General features: G+C 55.0%; 1 protein-coding gene across 2 annotated transcripts in view; it reads right to left on the reverse strand.

The window, feature by feature from the left end:
- DSCAML1 (DS cell adhesion molecule like 1) overlaps nt 1-19,003 on the reverse strand; it is an 81,383-nt gene that overhangs the window by 13,201 nt on the left and 49,179 nt on the right. Inside the window, exons 4-12 of one of the 2 annotated variants that reach the window (XM_042882464.1) lie at nt 13,066-13,212; nt 11,771-12,049; nt 10,898-11,173; nt 10,301-10,597; nt 8,372-8,644; nt 5,102-5,380; nt 4,510-4,629; nt 4,185-4,361; nt 107-306 (exon numbers count right to left, since the gene is read on the reverse strand). In XM_042882464.1, coding sequence (XP_042738398.1) covers nt 107-306; nt 4,185-4,361; nt 4,510-4,629; nt 5,102-5,380; nt 8,372-8,644; nt 10,301-10,597; nt 10,898-11,173; nt 11,771-12,049; nt 13,066-13,212 — 2,048 coding nt within the window. Of the gene's footprint in view, nt 1-106; nt 307-4,184; nt 4,362-4,509; nt 4,630-5,101; nt 5,381-8,371; nt 8,645-10,300; nt 10,598-10,897; nt 11,174-11,770; nt 12,050-13,065; nt 13,213-19,003 lie in introns of those variants that run through there. The other variant, XM_042882465.1, reaches the window with a different exon arrangement.

Genomic DNA, 19,003 nt, shown 5'->3' on the forward strand with positions numbered 1-19,003 from the left:
TGAATGCAGCAGTTGCGCATTCACGGCAGCAGCACAAAATGGCCCGTGCTGGCAAAGCATGCCCAGGCATCCTCGGACCCAGGGACATCCAGGCCCCTGCCCTCACCTTGAGGGTGGAGATGACCTCGTCGCCGTTGTCCTTGGTGGCGATGGCGTAGCGCATGTTGCGGTCAGGGTCGATGACGGTGTCTCCCTTCTCCCAGCGGATGATGATGGGCCGCTCGCCCCGCGCCGTGCAGTTCAGTTCCTTGCTCTGCCCCTTGATGGCAATGGTGGTGTTGGGGTGCGAGGTGATCATGGCGGGGACTGCGGGAGGGAGCACGGCTCAGCCACCTGCCGGGCACCCCCTGGAGCCAGTGGGGCTGGTGCTGGGTGCTGAGCCCACCGAGAGGACACGCAGCCCTGAGCGGAAGCGTTTCACTTCATTATACGGCTCAGGATCATAAAATAATGAAGCAGATAAATTTTATAATGCATAGCATTACACCGGGGTAGACAATAAAACGTGAAAGACAAATAACCAAGCGCACGCTATAATGAAGAGAAAGCCTCCAGTCGGAGACGTGCAAGTATGAATTATTGACTAAGGTTTTACACTCCCGAGGATGAGAGGAAGAATGTTTTCCATCACAGATTTGCATAATTCACTCGTATAAACCTGGGCAGAATATAGAGCGTGATTCCACAGCAGCAAGGCAGCAGCCTTTGCATTGCAGATGCTGGAGAGATTTTTTTTTCCTTTCCTTTTTTTCTCATATTCATCCAAACATGCAAAGGAGGGGAGGGGACACCTACTGCCCTGGTGTAGCACTCAGTGCGGTGGCACTGTGGAGTGTCATTGCAAATGGCACTACGGGGTGGTACTGTAGAACGGTGGGTGGCACTGTAGAATAGCACTGTGGTGTGGCATTCTGGGGTGGCACTGCAGTGTGGCATTGCAGGTGGCATTGTGGGGTGGAATTGTGGTGTGGCATTGCAGTATGGCATCGCAGTGTGGTATTACAGATAGCATTGCAGGGTGGCATTGCAGGGTGGCATTCTGGGGTGGCACTGCACTGTGGCATTGCAGAGTGGCACTGCAGAGTGGCATTGTGGGTGGCATTGCGGGGTGGCATTGAAGGTTGCATTGGGGGATGGCACTGCAGGGTGTCATCACTGCGTGGCCACACAGTTGGTGCTGGGAGGTGACACTGCAGAGTGGCATTGAGGGGTGGCACTGCAGGGTGGCATTGCAGGCGGCATTGCTCAGCACTGCCTGCTGTTGGGAGCACTTGGCGTTGGGTGGCAGAGCTGGGATGGATGCTGGCAGCACAAAGGGCACCTTGTGTCCCCTGCAGCACCAAGGCTGGGGGTGGGGGCGGCCTGGGTAAGCCGAAAAAAATGTAATGCATAAACAAACAGCGCTGCTGAGTCCCGCAGTAATATATGATAATGACAATCCGCAAAGGCAACACACACTGTTATAATGGGACACAAGAGGCTCTAATGAGCTACGACTTCTCGGCTTTCTGTGGCAATGTAATTCAATTAGCAGCTAAGGAAACCTCTCCTCCAGAGCTGCCGCTTGCGGGGTGCAGCCTGTGCCCACGTGGCTGGGATGAGGCATGGCCTGGGTTGGGGTCACCTCCTCTGCATGACGACTCCTCCGGAGCCCATGGGAACTCTGCCTGCAGCAGCTCCAGGATGGTACATCACTACAAGCCGATGCAGGGCAGGGAAAAGCCCGACCCATTGGGGTGCATGGGGAGCATGAGGGCAGGGAGTCTTCAGCCAGAGCATGGCCCCGGGGCTCAGAGGGCTGCAGAGGAGCCAGCCCCTTCCCTGCATGCAGTGGCCCCGGGAGAGGAGCTCTGTTTCAGGCTCTGCTTTGCTGAAATGCACTTATTGATGTTTGATTAAAAGCAGCTCCTTGGATGTAAACATATCAACTTCTCTCAATTGCTGGGGTCCCAGGAGAGTGGCACGTAGCCCAGAGCGGAGGAAAGCAGCAAAACAAACCAAAAGAAAACCCCGACCAGCCATGCAGGCAGTATGGGCAGGGCTGGGAGGCACGCTGTGCCACCACTGCACACCAGCCTGGTGATGCCCACGGTGACCAAGGGAAGGAGGATGCACGTGGCCAGAACTCCTGCAGCCGTCAGCAGCCTTCTGCACAGGGCAGGCTCCTGCACGCCAGAGCTCCTGTTAACACGGCTCCGACAAGAGCCACGTCCCGTTTGCTGGGCAGAGATAAGGCTGCCCACAAAGGGAGCTGTCAGTGCCCCACGTGCCATCCCCAGCCACGCTGGGACAGGGGCAGCTGCACAGCTCAGCAGTGACAACTGAATGAGAACGGTGACAGCGGTGAAAAGGGCTGCGCCCGCCTTCCTCTCCCCCCTCTCTCTTGTTTAGAGCCAGCTCTGTGATGTTAATTTGATTGCACCCGTTTCAGCTTCCTTTCTACACTGATTAGCTGAGTTCCACCTGAAGCATGAGATTAATTCAAATTGCATGGAAGCAATCAGTGATGCTCCTGCAGGAGGACACCGAACCTCCCAGCACCTCTGGTCCTGTCCAGTGCCCAGTGAGCCCCAACCACCAGCACTGCCCTGGGGGACTTGGACAGCCCTCATGCTCTGCTCTGGAGCACAGGACAGTGTGCAGGCAGGTGCTAAATGCCATTTAGCACGCACTTCAGAGCCCCTCACCTGCACCTGTGCCAGCCCCGGGCGCACGCTCGCAGCCTCCAGCAGCCCACACCTCTCGCTCTGCAGCGCGCTGGACCTGATGCTAACAAGTTGCTTCGGAAAGCATGGATGAACACCCTCAGCCCTGCACAGCAGCGGGATGCTGCTGTGTTCAGACAGGTGCTGTGCTCAGGGCTGAGCAGAGCGATGTGGCAGTGAGGTCCCAGGGCCAGCACACGCCCTGGGCACTATGCTCCCTGCGGTGCCCCAGCTGGGAACAGCACCATCGAAATTTCATTTGCACGCAGGTTTGCCACCACCTGACAAAGCAGCAGCTAACTCCTCCTGGCATCAGTGGGGCCGCTCCTGCTGCTCTGATTTATTGCCTCGGTCAGCGAGGGATGGGGCTGCACTTCCCATCCCGTGGTTTAGGTTCTGCTTAACTCCCACTCAACTCCGTCTGCAGTGGCCTGGCCTGAAGCACAAGCCTGCACTGATCTGGCTTTAATTGGCCTGACATTTCACTAAACAAACAAAAATCAAAAAATGAAACAAAACAAAGAGCCCCATATAATGCTTAATTGGCTGCGGTGCTTCGTCTACCTATTCATTCGAACCTTTTCAAAGGCTGCTGAGGTCTCTGGGAAATGTAAAAGCACATGCATAATAAGGTTATGTGCTATTCAAGTCAGCAAGCAACCTGTCCTGGGATGCAATTATACCAGATAGCAGGGACACGGCAGCAGTTCAGGCTCCAAGACTTCGGCACACTCACTCGGGATTAATCGCCTTGACTTTGTACCTGCACCTCATTGAAGTGGGTTGTTTGAAGTCGCTCATTTCAGTTCATCAATCAGCGGGATAAATTAAACAGCTGACAGGGAGGGGAAAGGCTGCCCTCAGCCCTCCCCACGAGGCTGACTGGGGATGGGGGGAAGCTGGGAAGGCAGCAATAAGACAAGCAGGGGGTGCTGGGGGCCAGCAGGAGCCAAACCGGGGCGCAGGGCAGGTGGGGAGCACAGCATGCAGCATACCAGCCCCACTGCCATGAGAGAGTTCTCCCTCCTGCACCTCTTCTGAGGGTTTGAACTCTTACGGCAGCCACAATCGAAATAAATAGAGAGGCGCTGGAGATTATGTATTCTGCTGATAGCAACGGGAGAGGAATCCAATAATAAGCGCAGTTCAAACACGGTGTCTAACAACACTTCCCGGCCCAGCCCTGTCAAATTAGCAGAGCTATTTCCTTTCCTGCCGTATGATGTAGATTGATCGCCGGGTTTTATTAAGGACTAAGTGTTTTTAATAGCATAAGGGAAGTCTCCCCTGTAGGAGGGGAATCAATGCCCTCCATGCCCGCAATGATCCGGGGCTGCGTGATGCTGGGGCTGCGCTGGGCTGCTCTCTGCATGCAGCAGGCTGTGATTCCCCATCCACCCATCTGTCCATCTGTTTTTTATCTGTCTGTCCATCTCAGCCCACCCCCAGCTCCATCCCAGCCATGACCTGGCTACTTACTCTTCACGGTGAGGAACATGGACTTGCTGATGTCTGTGCCCACCCCGTTGCTGGCCTGGCAGAGGTAGTAGCCAATGTCCTCCTCCAGCACGTGGCGGATCAGCAGTGAGCTGTTGGGAAGGATCTGGATGCGGCCCGTCAGCGGGATGGGGTGGTACTGCTGGGGGTTCCCACTGCCTGGAGGGGGAAGCAGAGATGCATCACTGAGTGCACAGCTGAGGCAGGGGGTGCTTGTGGGGCTCAGTGCTGGGGTGACCCAGCAAGAAGGGTCCTCGCCCCACTTGCACAGAGGTCCCCACGTGCTGCTGTGTCCTCTCCCACGTACCTTTGGCATGTTTCCACATCACTTTGGGAGGAGGGTACCCATCAACGGAGCAATTCAGCACCCCGGCTTTACCATAAATGCCATCTTGGTTGTTGGGTTGAACCACAAACCGTGGAGGCACTGCATAACAGGAAGGAATCATAGAATCACAGAATTGTTAATGTTGGAGATGACCTCTAAAATCATCTAGTCCAACCATCCACCTACCGTCAATCGCACTAACCACATCCCTCAGTACTACACCTACACTTTTCCTGAGCACCTCCAGGGATGGTGACTCCATCACCTCCCTGGGCAGCCTGTGCCAGCGCATCACCACTCTCCTAGTGAAGATTTTCCTAATATCCAATCTGAACCTCCCCTGATGCAACTTCAGGCCATCACCTCTCATCTGATTGCTGTTTTCTGGGAGAAAAGACCGACCCCCACCTTGCTACAACTTCCCTCCAGGGAACTGGAGAGAGCAGTGAAGTCCACCTGAGCCTCCTCTTCTTGAAAATTATCTCTGCCTGTTGTTCCCCAGCCTGATTCCATCTGCTCCCATCCATCCCTCCCACTTTCCCACCCAATGGGGGGACCCCAAAGCTCTCACCCCTCACGATGAGCTGCCGCTCGCGGCTCACTGTGGCGGCAGCGTTGCTGGCGATGCACGTGTAGTTGCCGTTGTGCTTGAGGGAGACACTGGAGATCTGCAGGGAGCTCATGAACTCCTTGCTCTCAATGGTGACGCCTGAGCCAGAGAGGATGACGTGCCCGTCCTTGCGCCATGTGATGTGGATAGGCATGTCCCCGGAGGAGACCACGCAGGGGATGTAGAGGAGCTGCCCGATGGAGGCTGGTGGGAACTCGAATGGCTGGATCAGAGGAGGGACTGTGGAGGGGAGAGGCAGAGCATGCTGTACAGCCCAGCTGGGGGAAGCCCTCACCTGTAGGGTTCAGGCCAGCAGAGGGATGAGGGGGACGAGGAAAAGCAGTGTGTCTCTGGCTCCTGGCACTTGTCACAGGCTCGTGCATACCACTGAATCATTAAGGATGGTGAAGACCTCTAACATTAAGTCCAATTCCACCCCACCCCCACCATGCCCATAAACTGGGTCCCTCAGTGCCACACTTTCACGTTTCCTGAGCACCTCCAGGGGTGGTGACCCCACCACCTCCCTGGGCAGACTGTGCCAGCGCCTGATTGCTCTTTTGGAGAAGAAATTTCTCCTAATGTCCAAACTGAACCTCCCCTGTCGCAGCTTGAGGCCATCACCTCTCATCTTAGCCCCAGCACCATCCCACAGCAGGACATGGCTTTGCAGAAGAGCAAGCCTGCTTGGGACCAGCACAGCAGTTCATATCCCACTGCCCCATCACCCGAAGCATTTGCTGACCAGAAACAGGCAGGCTTTTGTCCACCCATAGCACTTCCAGGAGGGGTGGAAGATGCTACTGAGCAGGTGACAGTATGACGTGACCATACCCAGGGCAGCACAGGGAGCTGCCAGCCCCAGCCCCTCTGTGTGCATCAGCTGAAATTCCACCTCAGCATTTATCTGCTCACAGAAAAGCAGTTATTAGATGGATGCTTTTCTTGAAGGCTATGGATTCAGAACCAGCCATTATCTTCCTGATAACTTAATTAGGCAACCGCAGCATCTCTGGCAATGTGGGAGGGGGAAGAAAGCAGAGAGAGGGAGACAATTAGCTTAACAAGGCTCAGCACCTGGTAGACGAGATCCTCTTTCCGCAGCCTCCATAATTAAATTAGCAGGCTGCCAATTGTCCCCTCGGCAGAAATAAGATGCCCTCTCATACAGACGTGGAGCCCCGGCAGGCAGGGCTCACCGTGCCACTGTGCACAGCCCCATCCCCACCCCACCCCTCACCCAGCGTGCTGCAAGGCTCTCAGTGCTCCAGCAGCACTGCTCAGGGCTCCAGGGATCATCCAGAACCAGGCTGGCTTCCTTTGGGTGGCCCAGAGCCCAAAGCCCATCCAAGCAGCTGTGAAGGTCAGCAATACGGGTTGGTCGTCACCCCCAAGCCAGGCTGCAGCGACGTGGCTTGAGCTGCTGGAGCCATGGAGCCAGCAGCGCCTGCTTTCCATAATTAATGAATAATTAATTGGGAATGCACTGCAGTCTATTGCAGAGGGCTGGGCTTGTGCGTCTCCAAACACACCCCACAGGCCACTTGTGAGCACACTGCCTCTCGACAGAAGAGCTCTCCCTGTTCCATCTCCCCTTACTCGGAGCCCAAACCTCATCCTTCCTCCCCAAATGATCTTGTGCTGCATGCTCTGTCTGCAGCACTTCCCGGGCTCTCCCACACATGGCACAGCCCTGGCACCACACAGAGCCCCCGCATCACCCAGCACCGTGCTCCCACCACTTCCTCTGGGCACAGCCAGGCAGCACGGCCCCAAGTGATTAATTAAAATGTTCCAAGATGTCTGCTGCTATATAACGAGCTGCGGGGCACCTCGACAATACAGAGAGCAGAGGATGCAGGAGGCTCCCAGTTGGGACATATGGCTGGGAGCCATGGGAGCAAGCAAGGGCTTGCAAATGGGTGGCGGATAGAGGATGGAGGTGCTGGCGGGAGGGGCCCATAAAGATTTTACTGCCATTGCTTGGGAAGCCTGCATAATTCACTGGTGGCACTTAGTGTGGCCGCCAGGCACTTGTGGCAATAAAAGCTTTACGGTGCTCCGTGCCATCCTGCACTCAACACGGTCATATTTATTTACTCTGCTGCTCGGAGTGAACTCCAAAGGTAGCAGAGGGCAGCTCAATTCCCCTCTGCCCTCTGTCCAATGGGCAGCACGAGCAGCCAGGCTGGGCTGGGTGTAACTCCGTGGAACGAAGGTGGATGGATGGCACTGCGTGGCAGCTCTCAGCCAAGGCAGTAAATCTGGGCTCATAGAGGTTTGCACAGCATTCACTTTCCAGGATATATGGATGAACTTCTGCGTCCACCTCCCAGCAATGGGCACAGAGCGAAGTGTGTGACTCAGCATCCCTCTCTGTGAGGATTTCGGTACAAGGGGAGGAACACAAAGGCTGGCTGTGGCCTGCAACGAGGGTGCAAGGGAGATCCATCCCCTTGGCACTGCCCAGAGGTTATCTGCAGCCCACACTTCCGCTAGCAAAGCCTCGGAGAAGAGCATTAGCTAATCAAGTAGTAGCATCTATAATCAGCTTGATGCACTCTCCTGCTAACCTGATTCGTAATAAGAAAATGGTGGATGGGAGGGGAGGGAAGGAGAGGGATCAGCATAAGATCCGGTCCATAAATACCCTGCTCAGTGAGACAGAGGGAAAGACAATTGGCCAGCTCTGTCCCAGCGTGGCTGTGTTTGTCTGAATGATTTACTGCAAACACTGCTGTGGCGACGGGCAGAGCCGACCCGACAACTCTGAGGACGGGAGATACGATAGCACTGTGCTCATAACACAATCTCAGCAAGTCACTGGGAGGGAATGCATCCGACTCAATTCATTAGGACTGATAGCTCCCTCAATGGGGCTGAATAATTGATGGCCTGTAGAAGCTTTTAAGATGTTCTGTGCGCTCGGAAGACCGAGAGTATTATTTTTTTAAAAGCTAACACACAGAGAAAAACATCAGTGAAGGTGATCCGAGCAAAGGTTAGATGTTTTAATACACTGTGTTTACACCGTAAATCCTTGCTCCACTGCGTGTAGCAAGAAATGGAGCTGGTGCAGCAGCAAGCACACAGGTGGGTGAGAGGTGCGATGCAAGCACAGCGTTTGGGCTGCAGGGCATCCCCTGCAATGCCTCTCTGCCTTTGCCCTTCGCAGAGATGGTCCCAGCACCACCTGAATGTTTGACCCAGGCCACCTCTGCAGCTCCTCACCTTTCACCGTGACGTGGACGCTCTGGCTGATGGAGAGCTGGGGCTGGATCAGCACGCTGCACAGGTACTCCCCTTCGTCCATGCCTTTCTGGACGTCCATCAGCTTCAGGGTCCCGTTCTCAAAGACCACTTGGCGGTGGTTATCGGGCAGCAGCAAAGAGTCCTTGTACCACTTGATGGAGTAATACGGGTACCCGATCACCCTGCAGTTGATGAAAGTGTCCCTACCCGCGACCGCCGTTATGTTCTTCATCGCCCGGATGCTCGGGGGACCTACATAGTGGGGAGGAAGGAAGAGGCAGGCTAGGTTAATTCCGAAGGGTGGTTTGTTTGCACACAGATCTGCTGCAAATGCTGCTGCTGCCCCTCAGAGGGACACCAGAGGCTGCTGAGAGACACCTGGGGAGTGCTCCCAACCGCCCCAGCTGCTCTGCCAAATGGCCTTGGTGCAGAACTGCACGCAGGGGCCTCCCTTCCATTTGTATATTTATTTATTTTCAACTGAAACAGCCCATTCCGTGCCTCTCACTGGTTGCCTGAGTACTGCCCAAAGCCAGCTCGCCCCCTGTTCCCAGCTGCTCTCACGCTGGCTGGAGGACTGGAGGCATGCTGCAGGTGAGTATTATAACAAGAGGTTTCATGCTTCAGTAATTATATTGTTCTTGTGGCTGTCGTGTAAAATAGCAAACCCATCTGCAGATTAACTCCATCTTGGCTCCTCACCCTAAGTGGTGAGGATGACAGCTTAGCAGACAAGATAAGCCAAGGTTGCCTTTAGTGTGTTTCCGTTCATTAAGTCCCACTGCCCCCAGATGGGGGGCACCCATCAGCTGTTGGTAAGGTTTGGGTGGGAGATGCTCTGTCCCCATGGGGCAGGGAGGTGTCTGAGGGCACAGCAGCACGGATTCCCCCCCCCCCCCGGTGCACCATAAGAGGGAGCAGGGAGAGATAAATTAGCATCTGTAACTGTCTCCTGGGCCTGTTGGAGGGACTTGCTCAATTCCAAGGCAAAAAAAAAAAAAAAAAGCCTGAATCTTATCTAGTGACAGGCAGTCAGGGACCAAAAGAGGGAGAGAAAAAAAAAGAAGACAATGAAACATCCTCATTCAAAACGCTGCAATTGCTTCTCGTGGCTGGGACATGAACTCGCTCCAAATTTAGCAGTAAATGGCAGCAAAATCCAGACTCTCCTGGGATCCCAGCCAAAAAGCCACTAGATCCATTTCAAACCTGAGACACAGACAAACACAGCTCTTCAAGCCTCTTTCTCAGTAGATAAATTAATGTTACCTTGACTCTGCTCTCACCTACGAGCCTAGAAGCTTTAACTGGTGATTATGAATGGGCAGGGGCTTACAGCACACCCCGTGCCCTGCAGAACGCCCTACGACACACAGAACAACGCGCTCCAGTGTGACAACGCAGTGATTCACACAGCTGTGGCTTTAGCAGACAAAGAAAACACAGACACAACACATCCAAGCTCATTTTCCATCATTCCCCGTGCTGCCTCATCATCACTTGTAACGGGATCGGGGCTGGATGGGGTGAGCTTGGGTCCTGGGTTGGTCTGGGGGCACATCACTGGTGATTGCAGAGGAATGAACAGCACAGGTCACTTCTGAGCCACCAGAAGGTCCTTCATGGAGGTGCTTGCTGCACAGACCCAACTCTGGGAAAGGTGAAAGCAGAGCCCAGCAGGGAGGTGCCGCCCCTCTGGGAAGTGTTGCTTTGGATGCGCACTCAGTTCAGTGCCCCGCTCTGCGCCAAGAGGAAGATCCATCCCATGGCTTTGGGGGCCAGCAGGGCTGCAGGGGGGTCAGGCATGGAGGATCTGCACGGCTGGGAAAGGGCAGGGGCGAGGAGGAACAGAACACAACCAAAAGCCCAGTAAAAGCCCTATTCTGATATTTAAAAGTAGACAGGCACCTCTTACGTTTATTCGCGCTTGGTATTCGGCGCTGCCCACCGAGTTCCGCGCGGTGCACCGGTACACGCCGCCGTCCTTGATCTGCGGGCTGGTGACGTTCATGTGGCTCACCGTGGTGCCGTCCGACATGGTGTACTGGTTGGTGCGGTGCCCGTTGTCCCGTGGGATGGGCTCGTCGTCCAGGGCCCAGGTCACGGTCGGGGGCGGCGCACCCTTGGCGGCACACATCAGGGAGAACTGCTCCCCGGGGTTCACCACCTTCTCGCTGAAGGAGGAGACGATGCGGGGGGTCCCATCTGGGGGCACCCAGCGGGAGCGGGGTTAGGGCACGGCTGCAGTCACCCGCACGGATGCGCCCGTGCCCCTGCGCCCTGTGCGCCCTCGGCTCAAAGGGTGCCCACCCCAGCTCCAACACCCAAGGATCGCCATCCCGTTGTCACAGAAAAGGCGAGAAGATGCCTTGTGGAAGGCGGGGTGCCCACCCTGCTGGCACTCGCTTCCCTCTCTCCTTGCATAAAGCATCCAGGGATGAGGCAGCTCGGAAAGGGGCAGAGAAAAAGCCACCACCAACCCCCGCCCCGAGGAAGCCAGCTCACCCTCCAGCATGATGATGGAGAAGTCCTGTGCTGTCTGGGACTTGCGGGTGGCAAAGCACTGGTAGGCTCCAGAGTGGCTCTTTTGTGCTGCTGTGATGAGGAGGGTTTCATTGCTGATGCCCCGGATGGAGATGAAGTCATCCACCACCACCAGGTCTGTGTTGCGGTACCAGCGGATGACGTACTCAGGGGACCCACTGAGGGCACAAGAGAGGATGACGGTGCTGCCGATGCCCGTCTTGAGCTTCTTTGGTGTGAGGGTCACACGCAGAGGGTCTGTGCGAGAGAGCAGGTGACACGTTGGGGATGCTGAGCAGCGGGTGCCTCCTTCACCTTTCCATCTCTGGAATCACCAGCCTACATACACAATGTCACCATGCAGCTAGGGGTGGCAACCCTGTCCTCCCTCATGCTGCTTAATGGGTGTTAATGTTGGGGTGGCAGCAGGGACGTGGCTCTGTGATGGGACAGAGCCGAGTGGAGATGTGCCAGGGCAGCCCGGGTGCTGCTGGTGGCTGCAGGAACCCCCAGGAGCAGAATGGGCAGTAAATATTTGGCCTGCCCAGATGGTATTTACTGTTTGGCTGGAGCTTATTTTATGTAAATCAGCAAAACAAAGCACAGAGGCACCTCGCAGAACATTGCCATCCAGCAATTTACATCCCGTGGTATTGCACTGCTTTTTCCAGAGGTCCCGATTAAAGCGGTAAATCAGGGGATGGCTGCAGATCTGCTGCAGCAGCATTACAAACTCCCCCCGAACGCCCCGAGCACCACATTGAACACGCTGCGTAGCGAGGCATGCACACAAAACACAAAGCTTTACGATTTCCCAGAGATGGGCAGGAGGCAGCTCTCCCCTCCAGCACTCACCGATGACCGTGAGGGTCCCCGTGACCTCTGCAGACCCGAAGGTGTTGGTCACCTCACAGATGTAGGTCCCGCTGTCCTCCACGCGCAGGTCAGCGATGCTCAGCCCCGTGATGCGTTTGGCCCAGCGGCCGTCAGCAGGCAGCGGGCGCCCGTCCTTGAGCCAGCGGATGGCAGGGTTGGGGTATCCCGAAGCGATGCAGGGCAGCTCCACCAGCCGGCCTGCGCGCACCTCCCGTGACTGGAAGCTGTCTAGCATGGTGGGGATGGACTCAGCTGGGTCTGCGTTCGGAGAGGAAATCAACTCACCCAGAGAAAAGAGGGGAGATGCGCTCCTGCTCCCGGCCAGTGTGGAGAGCTGGGCTCTGAGCTGATGGGGACGCAGGGAGCAGTGGGGCAATGCTGTGTCACCCGGTGGAACCTCCCCAGGGAGCCTCACCCGAGCGGCTGCGGGACGGATAAACTCAGCACTGTAGGAATTACTCAAGGTGACACCTAATTGGTGCAAAATACACAAATTCTGTGGCACATTTCAAAATTTACAAGCAAAAGGGGCCCATCAGGCAGCTGGGAAAGGAGAAAATTAATCACCAAGTCTCAGGCGTGAAATTAAATTCCAGGGGAAAGAAACCTCTTTCATTACTCCCAAGCAGAAGTAAAACGCTGTGACGTGTAAATAATGACAGCGACCAGGAGGGGACAGAGGCACATCGAATGCAAAGGGAAAGGGAGCCGGGTGCCCTGTGGCTGCCCACGCTTCTCTCTGGGATCCAACAGGGCCGGGTCGAGGAATCTCAGCCATTCCCAACCCCATCCCAAACCCTCTGCAGGGGTTAATTCAAGGAGTTAGCGCGGGAACCGTGCACACGAGGCTAGAAAAACCATATGGCAGAGCGCGGGCGAGCTGCAGCTGACGAGCGGGAGAGACGATGCAGCTCCCGAGCAGAGTAATTTGGGCAGTGAGCGGAGCCGGGAGCGCCCGGAGCCAGCCGGCACTACGGACTGCGCTGCTCGGCCGCAGTATCGCTTGCTTCTTCGTCACATCGCGTCAGGCTGCTCACATCGCCGGCTGTCACATCGCATCGCCGCGCGCCCCGTCGCCTCCTGCTCAGGGTGCTGCATGGCACGGCTGCCCACCGACAGGCACTGGGGCACGGCATGGACCCCCCGTGGTCCTCGCACCCCCCTGGGACATGGGCAGGGGTGCACCCAGAGTGGGGCCCGCAGGCTGGGTGCTGTCCCCAGGGCTGGATGGGACTGGGCACATGGCTGGCACACCTCGGGAGCCTCGCGCTCACCTGACACTGAGAGCCTGGCCCCGTTGCTCTGCCGCGTCTCCCCGCTGTACTTGTGCTTGGTGATACACCTGTAGGTGGACAAGGCATCTTCCTTCTGCACGTCCGATATGTACAAACCTCCATAAGAAGTAATAAAAAACCTATTTTCTGGAGACACAAAGAGGAAAGGGAGGAAAAGGGTGAGTGTGTCCTCGCACCACGTGCTCTTCTCCTGTACACAACCCCTGCTCGTGGGGTCGGCATCACCAGGGCTGCAGTTTGGGTAGGTTGGCAAGGATGAGTGCTGCACATGGGTGTGCAACAGCAGCCCACATGTCCCTGGGCACTGCACTCCCCCGGAGCATCGCTCATGCTGTGGCACACATCCTGCCCACGCACTGAGGTATGTGGGCTGTCCTTGCAGCCTGCCTGCAGCCCGTGGTCCCAATGTCAGTGCCCAGCTGCACAGTGCTGGCTGTGCAGGATGCTGCGGGGCACAGCCCTGGGCTCGCAGTGATTCCGTGGCTGCAGTTGAAGAAGGGAGCACAGGCAACGAAGCCCATCTTGGTGTGCTGCATAGCAACGCTGCAATTAAAAGTGAATCCGTCCTGCTGAGTTAATAATTAGCTTAACTTACTTAGAAGCATGTGAAAACAAATAAGGGCTTGAGTTGATAGTGGAGCACCGGGGGAAGATTGCCGAGGCCACCGGGTGGCACAGCACAGCCCTGTGGCACTGCCTGGCTGCCTTTAGGTAAGCCCAGGCACGTGGGAAAGGCACGAAAAGCAAACCAACAGAACAGCCTCTGGAGAGGATGGCAGAACTTCTCCCTGCCCCCAGAAGCAGTGCTAGAGGCTGCAGATTGACACAAAGCAGTTCTGCACCCAGGAACTGGAGTGTGTGCATCACAAAAGCCAGGTGGAGGGCAGCCCTGACCCCGCTGGCACTGCCTCAAATCCCACTGTAGCTCAGCTGGACAGGTGAGTTTGACTCTAATTGAGAGTATTTGGGAATTAGAGGAAATAGAAGCCTCGCTAAGATGCAAGTCAAACTGTGGTTTAATGGAAGGCACAGGCAGGAGAAACTTGAGCATCCCAAGAGCCTAGGAGAGGACTGGAGGGGTCGGTGCCCCACACCATCAGTTGGTGGCATTAAGAGCTTCATGCAAACCTCTGTAAAAGGGAAGGGGGAGCAGTCCTGCAAACGCAGCTGAAATAACATGCAAATCAAGCATTAATTTTTCATCTCCCATCAAACCAGTAAGCAGAGAGCTTTGGCTGCACTGGAATTTGAGAAGGGGGGAGTCGGTTTCTATGGTAACAGCTGCTGCATTTTGCAAAGTGCTCCGCAGCCCCAGCTGGCCTCCCCCACAGCGCGCACTTCTGTGCATGCCTAACTGCAGCCCTGCTGCCAGGCGCGCTCACAAATGCTCTGGAAACAAAGACTTGGAGAGCAGCAGCAATGTGCAGGGACCCAGGAGCAGCAGCAGCACTACAGGGACCTCGTGCCACCTTGGACACTTGGCTCCTGGAGCCAGCATGCACAGATCTAGATGAAGCTTGTGAGTTGGGTAAGAGCCAGACAGAAGTGAAGCTTTAAAGATGCCATGGCATTAAATGTAAGGTCTACACAACCTGACAGCACAGCCTCAATTCTTTTTTTTTGGTTTTTTTTTCTTCCCAACGAGGGACAAATAACTTGGTTGAGGAGCACTGCATTGGTTCAAGGGAAAGATGCAGGGCAATAATTGATGTAAGCAGGTCTGACGGAGACCTCACCGGAGTGACTTATGGCTCAGTTAGCCAGCGAGATTAACGTCGAAGGTCGCCGAGCAAAATCAGATCTTTCTGCCTGCCAGGAGGTGGAAAAGCTTTACAGGATGCAGAGGATTAAGTACATCCACAGCCAGGCTGGAGCTGTGTGCCTCTAATAACTCTTTCAGCCAGATCTCAGTTGCTTCTGTGGCAAAGGCTTTGCAATACCCTTCTCCCCTCTCCCTGTTGTGGGGTGCCCATCACCAGAGAGCTCATCAGCAGGGTACCCACCACCGAGGTACCCACTGCCAGGGCACCCATCACCAAGCTATCCATCACTAAGGTACCCATCATTGAGGAATCATCACCAGAGTACCCGTCACCAAGGAACCCATCACCAAAGCACACATCACAGAGGCACCCGTCACCGAGGCACCCATCGCCAGGAAAAACTGGTGCTCTCCTGCGTGCAGAACATTAGGAGGATCTCCCCCTGTATACACACACATCCCTGTGCATTCTGCTACTGAAATCCCATCCCCATCCAGCAACCTGCAGTGACCATGAAGCTCGAACATCAGTCCCAAGGGCCTTCCAATTCCAAGAGAAAAATTACAGTCGATACAGGTTACCAGTTACCACTCCATCCAATATAGATTTATAAAAACAATGGGGTCAGGGCTTCAGGAGAGAGCACATTTTATAGTTCATGAGACTAATGAGATAACTTTCCCTTGGTACTCTGGGGCCAATATTTCCTTACGCAGTCTATTTTAACTGCTGGAGAATCAATACGTGCCAGCATTTATGAATTAGCCATACTTGGAGCATATGCAACCCAAGGCATCCCGGACAAATTCAATAAATGTTTGGTGCTATTTGTGGCCACGTTTAAAGTGACAAATGCCTCCCTTGGGTGAAAGGCATGGAGAGGGAAGCCCCAAAGTACACAGCCCGTGGTTTCTCTGCGTGGGAATGAGAAGCCTCCCAAATGCCATTCACCAAAGGGAGCCAGGAGGGACTCCTGGTCCACTCCATGTTCCCCAGACCAGGGCTGGTGCCACGGCACCACACGTCCCTTTATCCCAATGCCTGACCCCGGGGTCGCTGCTTAGCAAATACCCAAAGCGGAGGGCACCCGGATTAGGCGCGAAGATTAAAGATCCATCCATCCATCCCAGAGATGGTAAATAGGAGCCGCGACTCGAGCCCAATGCAAATTTAATAAGAGCTGCACGATATCTGACAGATTTATTTACATGTTTCCCTGCACACAGGATCCCAGGGGACTTGTAAGGCAGTCGCAGGCTCCCCAGCCCTTTCAAAGGAAACACATTTCTCCTACGTAGCCAATGCAAAGCTGAGCAGCCCAGCACCCAGCACAGCGCTTCCACCTTGAAGTTCCGTGGGCATCTGTAAAATCACCGACTCCAGCTGAGTAAGTGGGTCACGCTTTGCACCAAAGGGCTCCCTGCCTTCTTTCTCCTCCTCCTCAATCCGGGAGGAACGGGGCTTTGCTGGAACGAGAATACCGTGTCCTAGAAATGTCGCTTTGGGGAAGCTGAGGCACTGCACCCCAGCTTTGCTGCATCCCAGGCACTGTGGTGGGGTGGCGGCAGCTTCCAGAACGGTTCCCCCGAGAGGAGGATGGAGGGGATACTGGCACGAGGGAGCAGGCCTGCAGCCAGCTCTGTGTGTGCTCACCAGTGCCCAGTGCGGTGCCAGCTGCCAGCCGGTGCACAAGAGCCGGAGCGCACTGTGAGCTTTGTGCAAAAGCCCTAAAAACCCCTCCTAGACAGCTGCGGAGCATCACCAGGACCTCCCCTTGCAGACCTAAATTTAATCCCTCCCCACGCTCATTCCTGGCCAGAGCACCACAGAAGCACTGAATCACAGCAGCATGCAAGGCCACCCCAAAATCTACGCTCCCCCGCCAGGCTGAGACCCACACAGCGGGGATGGAAGAAGTCGGGGAGTCACGGCAAGCTGCCCACCTCCCCCTCCCCTTAATCTCCTTTATAAGCATGGCTCTATCTCCTCCTTTTACAGGATTAACACCCATCTCTCATTCTCCTCTTGCAACAAGATTTTATTTCTAATTACGCTGTAATAAAACTGGGCGCGCTCCCAGGGTTGCTTCCAAATGACTTGTAGACACTCGGCGAGATTGGATCCTACTCGGGCCCATTGTCAGCGCGCCTGCCTGACATTCATTAGACATGCATGAGGGAGATGTTTTAAGAATGGAATTGCATTTAAATGGGCTTTCTGAGAAGGAGAGATGAAACAAAAAAAGCGAGGCAGAGGGAGAAAAAGAAGTTGGAGCGGCTGAGGAACGGATGTAATTGTCAGCACGCTGTCACACAGCTGCCCTGCTCCCGGTGGCACAGGAGGGGCCGAGGGGCCAAAGGGCCAAGGGGCCAGGGTCTGGCACTAATCCCCCAATAAACCCCATCCCGTGCCCTCCAGAGCTGCAGTACAGCAGCAGATAATTTTCTGCTGAATTACCTCTTAATGCGGTACAGAATTACCTGCAGGACGGCGGGTTGCAGGGGACAAGTGAATAAACACCAAAGGAAACGTCCTGGTTTTCCCCAGCCTTGTGTTTGGTTCTGACCACCAGATTTACGTCCGGGGGGCGGCGGTGTGGGAACAGCCCCTGCAAACAGCTGCACGACAGAGCTGGGCTCTGCATGACGGGGCTGTGCAATGTACAACAGAGCTGTGCACTGCATGACAGAGTTGCGCACCGCATGCTGGAGCTGTGCATGGTACGATGGAGCTGTGCACTGTATGATGGACCTACGCCCTATATGATAGAGCTCTGCACTGTACAACAGAGATGTGCACTGTACGTTGGAGCTGTGCACTGTGTGATGCAGCTGTGCACTGTGTAACTGAGCTGCACGCTGTACAATAGAGCTGCGCACTGCATGATGGAGCAATGCACTGTATGATGGAGCACCGCACTGCATACCGGAGCTGCTCACTGTGTGGTGGAGCTGTACCATGGAGCTGCGCACAAGGGAGATAAACTGCTTGCAGACACCCAAATTCAAGGGATCAAAAGTTGAGGAATGAATGACTCAGCTCACAGGGAAGCTGACGGGTGAGAGCCACTGTGCTGAAGCTCCCACATGCCATAGCCCAGCTCTCCCTGCCCCACATTTCCTCCTCTTTCCTGGAATCTTACAGGCCAGGTAACAGTCAGCATCTACATCATTCTACTACTGGTGCCACAGGCTTGCCTTCTGTGTTTCTTTCTCTTCGGGCAATGGAGGCACAAGGAGAAGTTTGGGTTTTGTGCACAGGAAGCTTTTTAACAAAAGAGCAAAAGGCTGCAGTTTGTAGCTGCAACCACAGTCCCAGTAGGAGCTTAAGGAAATCATCACAGAAATGCTAATTTCATTTAACACCAGAAAATGAAAAATGCCGCTGTCACTTTAATACGCTGTGCATATCTTATTTCCAGTGCACCGTTGCTTCAGACATTTTCCTTCCCCAGTTTGCTTGCTTGCAGCGTGCACCAAAACCTGGGTGCCACCCCCCAGCCTTACAGTCAGCAAACCTGGGGAAGCAGATGTTAAGAAAGATCTCTTTCTATTAACTCCCTGGGAAGCAGCACGTCCTGCAGGGCTGCGAGGAGTTATTAAATCAAGAGTAATTATTTACCAAAGGGCCACTCTCAGAACTCACTTCCACAGGAGTAAATGTGGAATTGTGCCGCCGACAAACCGGGCTCACGCGGAGCAGAACGGCCCTCGCTGGGTTTCAGACACTGCTGATCTTTTTTGGCCCGACCCCCCCCAGCACCGCAGAGGACTGAGGAGGAATCCATCTCCCAAGGTGGTCCAGAGACGCCTGATTCCAGCAGAAAATTACAGAACAGGATGAAGAGCATTACAAAATGAAGAGGAGGGGACTCGAGATTTCCATGGCTAATCCTGTTAACGAGACAATTTCTTATCAAACTCATTATGTGGCGCAGAGCGGAGGGGAGGGACGGGCTGGCAGTGGGGCTGGGGGGGCTGAGGGCAGCCCCGTCCCCACAGCACATTGCTTCGGCACAAACTGTATTTTCATTTCTGAAGACAGCTAAATATTACCGGAGTGACATTTAGCACAATACAGTGCCGTCTGCTTCAGCTCCGCATCGAGTCCTCTCCTCTCCTCTCCTCTCCTCTCCTCTCCTCTCCTCTCCTCTC

The sequence above is a fragment of the Lagopus leucura genome, unplaced genomic scaffold (assembly GCF_019238085.1).
Source record: "Lagopus leucura isolate 7727_CA_CO unplaced genomic scaffold, USGS_WTPT01 Super-Scaffold_100034, whole genome shotgun sequence".
Lineage (NCBI taxonomy): Eukaryota > Metazoa > Chordata > Aves > Galliformes > Phasianidae > Lagopus > Lagopus leucura.